We start from the raw sequence: 6,560 nt of genomic DNA, 5'->3' as shown, positions 1-6,560 counted from the left end.
CCTTTGGAAAGATGCATGAAGGCATGGTTCACATATTGACAAGATGAAATCAACATAATATGTCCTCATATGGAATATGAGGTAGTTGATAAAGATGAAGGAACTATGGATGGAAGTTCCAGGGAAGCAATATGTGAAGAAAAAAAGAAGAGGTCATGAAAGATGCAACTGTAGTCACATAAGAAAAGATAAGAAATCAACATTCGATGACTAGAAGAATTGGTTGTGACATCTCCATAGAGAAGGTATGAAGACATTGATAAGGTCTGTAAAGGAAGGAGACCCTTGACATTAAAAGTCCTGGAGATATGGTTATGCAGGATGTTGATGTTGCAAGCAAGCAAATGTCATGGTAAAAGGCCATCACAAAAGGTAACTTTGATTTGATGTTCATTTTTTGTTTTTGAAAAACATTTGGATGGGTTGATACAGGGCTACCGAAAGAGAGTTGTAGATGTCACCTACAACTAGCACTCATGTGATTGGATGGAAGATCCTGAAATAAAACATGACTTGGAAGAGGTACTTGTATAAAGAAAAACCATATGTGGACTAGAGGATCACTTTCTGATAAATAGAAGGATGACATGACCAATGTAGTTCATAAAGGAAAGTGATGGATGGTCGATGCCCTACGAAATATGAAGGCTCCATAATGACGAAGATGTAGTTCATGACATCGAAAGGAGGAGCCCTACAAGCAGCTGATAGTACCATGATATCCACCAAAGAGCTGAGAGTTGTTATTGGTAACAAGTCCCTGGTTAAGAGGGAGTTTGAAAAAGTCCCTAGATAAGAGGGAGCTTGGGTACATTCCTTTCATAGGAATGGGTATATCTTCCCTAGTTGAGAGGGAGAGAGAGACATGTCATTCTTGTCTTCACTCCATGAAGAAAAAATGGAGGATTGGGTAAGCATTTGGCATCTAATACTCTTTGAGGATGAGGTAGGGCATCCAAGATAAGAGTAGTCGTAGAGAAAATTCCTTGACGATGTGGTATTCCAATATAGGAATTATCCTAGAAGGACATACCCTGTGAACACCTAGGTGAGGTATGGTATGTGCCTTGAGAGACAATAATGATGGTGTTTATCTATCATTGGTCTCGCCAGAATGTGCTCTAATCTTGTGGAGAGATAGAGTTTTTAGTCAATGCCTTGCTATGTGACAATGCTGGTTGGAATGATGCAAAGAGATGGCTTACCAATCCGACTCTTATGAGAATTCTTCAGCTTCAGAATGTCCAAACCTTGTATGAATTATGAATACCTCCCTAATTAAAAGGGAGTGTTGAAATATATAACTAGGTTTGATCTTCATAATGACATATGTAATCATGATTTTATATATTTGTTGTAAAAAGAAAAATACATGCTCAAGGGAAATTTAATTTTAGGTCAAGCACCCATTGAGTGCTTCTAAGGCTTGTCATTTAATCTACAAGCCAAGTGAGTCATTATCATGTATTGAAGACCAATTTGGGCATGATACATATTGTAAAGAAAATTTATTTGAGTCAAAAATAGAGTTAAAGACCCTCCAAGACCTTGTCAAACAAGTAGCAACAAGTCAGCCTAAAGATAGCAATTTGTACCCCTCAAAAGCCTATATATAATAAGGAACTCGGCCTCATTTGGACACACCCTCAAGCAAATTCGATCTCCTCAAGATAGAAGCTGGAAAATGACAAAAAGAAGAAGAAGAGCAAGATCGAAGTTTTGGACCTCTCTCTCTCTTTCATTAGGGTTTCTACAGTTGTTGGGCAAGTCGAAGTGTTGCATAGTTGTTGGGGTCAAAGTTGTAGAAGAAACTGTTGGGTCAAAGTTCCAGAGTAAATTGTTGGGTCGAAGTTCTGAAAGAAACTGTTGGGTTGAAATTGCAAAAGAAACTATTGGGATTGAAGTTGTTGAAGAAGTTGTTGGGGTCGAAATTGTAGGAAAGAAAGCTCATCGAGGAGAACGGTTGACTTGGTCTTGGAGGGATCTTTGTCAAGGGTCTTAGGTCTTGGAATTCGTCATTTTAAGATTCTATTAAAAAAAAAAAATCTTGTGGGTTTTCCTCTCAAGTGGAGAGGTTTTGGCCCTTGTTGATCGCCTACATCCTGAGTCTTTTTGTCTCATTGTTCTTTATGATTTGGTAGTTGTTTGATGATAAGAACATTAAATATAATCATGAGTAAGAAGAAGCTAATCAAGCTAAGCAAAAATACATCACAAGCAATTATCAAAGTAAGAGAAATCACCTAATCTAGCTGCCCTAGATTTCTCAACATGTCTTTGATCCAAAAACTAAATGATGATGAATTTGTCACTCTAAATCATATCAGATCATATTACAACTATATGAGGGGTCATAAAGATTGGTTATTATCAATTGCCCTCAGTCTAGGTAGGGATTTTGCAGATATTTGGAACCGATACATCAGTGTTCTCAAACACTCACACATTACCCTTATTGAAAATGAAGACTTCTTGATCTAGGTCCTCATCCCTCATGGTGAATATACACCAAAATATGGGTACCTGAGTATGGCATCGAAGGCCAAAATAATGAGTGACCCTAGTGGAGCAAAAGACTCTGGAATCTTAAATGTCCTCCCAAAGCAAAACTTTTCATGTGGCTTCTCCATAATAAAGCCGTAACTTGGGAGAATCTTCATAAACAATCCTTCCAAGGCCCAGTATATGCCTTCTATGTTCAATAGAATATGAATGAGCACATCACAATTATGCCTTCTATGTAAATGGAATCCGAAGCAATGTTTCTAATTTTACTTATAAGGGCAAATAATGGTCAAGTTTTGTCAAATTCACCCTCTAAGCTTGACCAAATTTGACTAAATTTGTAATGCCTTGTTTCTTTTGAATATTTTATAACATTTCTGATATGCTAAATATGTAGTTGCAGAGTTAACTCTCCATTTGAATTTGTCAATTTGTTGTTGAATCGGAGTCATGTGACTTGGTTCCATCATGCCATTTTGATCCCATCATCACGAAACCCCATAAATGGAAAAGAATACTGGAATAAGAATGATTTAATAAGTGCACAAGAATATTGGAATATACAACACTTTAAAAATTTAATCTTGACACAACTTTCCAGAAGCATTCATTCAGTAAAATATAATCAGTTATTTTGTGATATAGTGGAGTACCTGGAAAAATTAATGTACTGCTTTTCACTATTTGGCATGCATGCTCTTCCAGTTTCAACAAACAGCTTTTCTGTTGGATACAGAGCAGCAGTTTCCCACAATATAATATATGGATTTAACTGTATCAGGATCATAATAAAGGAATGCTCTATAAGGCTATAAATGATCACGGACACTATTCTTCTGTTCAAGCTTCACTGCACAATTACTTGAAAACCACATTTTGAGAAACTTCCATTTCCTGTGACTTGAAGACAACAAAACTTGCCTACTGGGCCACATACCTAAATGAAAAATCTGTTTGAAATAGGAAGAGGACATCAGTTGAAAGCGAATAATGTAACAAATGTCAATGCATCTAATAAACATGACAAGATTCAGTTTAATAATACTGTTGGATATTTACATTGTGGAAACGTGGTTGCCGAACAAGCATGTAGTTATGTTTGAATGTTGGTGCTTCTAGCTTAAATTCAAAATCAACAGTACAAGGTCTAAGTAATCAAATAATCATGTAGTTACGTTCGAGTCTTGAGATTTCAAACTGAAATTCAGAACCAATTGTGCAAGGTCAAAGTAATCAAATTCTAAAGCCACCACAGCTCAAATTGAGAACCAATTGTACAAGGTCAAAGTAGTCAAATTCTAAGGCTAACTGCAGGCAATTCAATTGATGTAGTCCACATACTTTTCAGTCCCAAGTAAGGATTCAGTTAAATACTAATGGATTCTACACATTGTGTGAATATGGGTGCCTAAATAAGCATGGCGTTATGTGTGTCCCCAATTGATGTAGGTCGTCCAGATACATTTCCATGAACGGGTGGGTGCCCAAGTTCGACCCCTGAGGCTTTTCCCCGCTCAAATTCAGATCAATTGCACAAGGTCAAAGAAGCCAATGGCTATCAATAGGCAATTCAATTGATATAGTTCAGATACATTTCCTGGATCAGCAGATTTTTTCTAACACATCGTTGCACAGCCGATGATCTGTTTTCAGATTCTTCGCTTTCATTTCCATCAAAACGTCATGGGCTTCTCGGTAATTACCCAATTTGGTACAGGTCCTTATCAGAAAACTATAGTTGTTCACGTCTAAAGAGTCATTTTTTCCACTTTCCTGTCTTACAAATGCATAAGCTTTCTCAAATCCATCGAGCTGAAAAAACCCATTGATCAGATTTGTATAAGTGCAATGCAAAGGTTTCAAGCCATCTTCTTTCATTCTGCCAAAATGCCTGGTGGCATCTTCCATTTTCCCAGCCCTACAAGCCTCAAGCACCAGTATATCATAAGTATCGTGATCAGGCTTGCACCCGTATGTATTAACCATCATTTTAAAAAACTTATCTGCCTCTGCAAATTGTTCATTCTGATGGAGCTTTCTCAGCACAAAATTGTAACAGGTCACATCTGGAGGGCAACCCATTTCATTCATGAACTTGAAAACCTCGTGCACTTCTACCATCCGGTTGTTCCGGCCATGAGCGACCAGGAGAGGCCGAAATGTCAAGGGAGTTAGAGCGCACCCAGCCTTGTACATGTCCTTCAAGACAGATGTGGCAGAATCTACATAATCCTCCTTACATAGTGCAAAAACCATCATATCATATGCATTTTTTTGCGCCAAATTCTTCAACTGTTTGATTGTTTCAGTGACTTTCCCCAGCATCTCTGCATCGTCATGCCAAGCAGTGGCAAAGGAGAATGTTTTTGCAGAATTAAAACATGTGTCAGCTACTCTCTCTGTAAGCAGCATCTTTAGGGCTTCAAAGTCTTTACAACGGACAGCAATATTGACGAGCTCGTCATACATGGCAGAGTTCGGCTTGAACCCTGGTTGAGCTTTGGCCCACTGGAAAAATCTCAGAGCCAACTGTAGGGAATTTAAACTAGACAACACCATCGTCACGAGCTCTGATGTTAAACGAGTACGCATTAGGGTTAGGGCTTCTTCCATACTTTTCTCAGCATTTTCAATTATTTTGCAAATCTCGTTTCTCGTTTCTTCCAGTTGTTGCTTAATCTCGTTCCTTTTCGCTAATTTTCGCACGGTTGCTTCCTCTATAGGCGTATTTTGGCCCTGTGATTTATGGTCTTCATCCTTACCTTCGGCCCCTGAGACCTCTAGCGTTCTCTCTGAGATTCGAACGTTGGGCACTGCATTCGATAAGCAAAAATTTGAAGCATGAAAATGGGCAGAGTACATACCGTTTACAAAGATTTTCGGATTAAGAGTTTCAATCAGTTGGAGCCGCTGTAAGTTCACAAGTTTGGAACGGCGTAATGCTGTCGAAGCCGCTGCTCTGGTGGCCATTCGGATCACTGAAGCCATTGTTTATGTTCTTGTCTGGTAGTTTTGCCCTGTGAGCTTAGTTTGATTGTACCCACAGCTGAGATTTAAGCATGCTAAGTGCAACCAGTGTTGGTTTAAGCCTTCAGGAAAAAGTGATGTGCACTGAGGGTTTCTGGCGAACTAGGGTTTAAGCCTTCAGGAAAAAGTGATGTGCACTGAGGGTTTCTGGCGAACTAGGGTTTAAGCCAGTAAAGTGGCACAAATATTGAGGGTTTCTGGCGAACTAGGGTTTAAGCCAGTAAAGGGGGCACAAATATGGAGTGGAAGGACAAATTCGTTACCCTGTTATGTTGGACACATGGTCCGACATGGTCTGACTCCGGGTCAAATTTATGATAAACATAATGGTCCACTTTCATATTAAATTTTCTGTGTGATAAATCTGGTTATGTAAAATTAGAGTTTCCATAGGTTCAAGAAGATCATGAGATTTTGATGATACAAGATCATTTTAGATTGGGGTAAAATTCATGTATGTATTATTCCACTATTTACTAGTTTGATCATGATACAAAGATTATTTATATTTAAAATTATGGAATTTGTTATTAAGTTTGTGTTTTTTAATGAATTATACTTGTTGGTTCGAGCCTCGCAAATGAATTTCAATGTGATTATCACCAAAAACATGCATGTCTCTAACACTTCATAATGATCGGAGAAGCCTTAATTCAAAAATTAACTTACTTTATTGTTATTTGTTAGTGAAAGAATTGTTTTTTTAATAAAAACTATTTTACTTTGTTATTACTTAATATGCATGTGTCTATTTTCGCAGCGGGATTAAGGAAGGATTTTGGGATCTATTAAGAGAAGCACAGGGCACAAGGATTACGCATAGAAGAGTATGTTAAAGTTTAGTGTGTGAAATGTAGGAAAGAAGAAATGATTTTAGGCTAGTTCGTGGGTTTTTGCTTATGGTAATAGAAATTCCCATAATAAAAATAGGTTATTTGTCGATTTAGTGTCGTAATGTAAATTTATAAATAGTCAAAGTCGTGATATAATATATAGAGATAAATATAGCTAGAGATAGAGATAGAAAG

The 6,560-nt window shown here is 37.7% G+C and overlaps 1 protein-coding gene across 1 annotated transcript; it reads right to left on the bottom strand.

Moving 5' to 3' along the window:
* Positions 1–3,735: 3,735 nt before the first annotated feature.
* Positions 3,736–5,825, bottom strand: LOC149160674 (pentatricopeptide repeat-containing protein At3g56030, mitochondrial-like). Its single transcript, XM_089436757.1, has one exon. It carries the CDS (start codon positions 5,491–5,493, stop codon positions 4,108–4,110), a length of 1,386 nt encoding a protein of 461 aa, XP_089292883.1. The 5' UTR covers positions 5,494–5,825; the 3' UTR covers positions 3,736–4,107.
* Between the last annotated feature and the right edge of the window lie 735 nt (positions 5,826–6,560).

This window comes from Pinus tabuliformis, chromosome 5_2 (genome assembly GCF_031772625.1).
Source record: "Pinus tabuliformis cultivar Carrire ecotype Pingquan chromosome 5_2, CPIR1, whole genome shotgun sequence".
Lineage (NCBI taxonomy): Eukaryota > Viridiplantae > Streptophyta > Pinopsida > Pinales > Pinaceae > Pinus > Pinus tabuliformis.
Note: the sequence above shows the minus strand (reverse complement) of the source record. Positions and strands in the feature narration are given on the sequence as shown.

Excerpts from the sequence above, each read along its gene's own strand:
- LOC149160674 (XM_089436757.1), bottom strand. The coding sequence starts at position 5,493 with ATGGCTTCAGTGATCCGAATGGCCACCAGAGCAGCGGCTTCGACAGCA.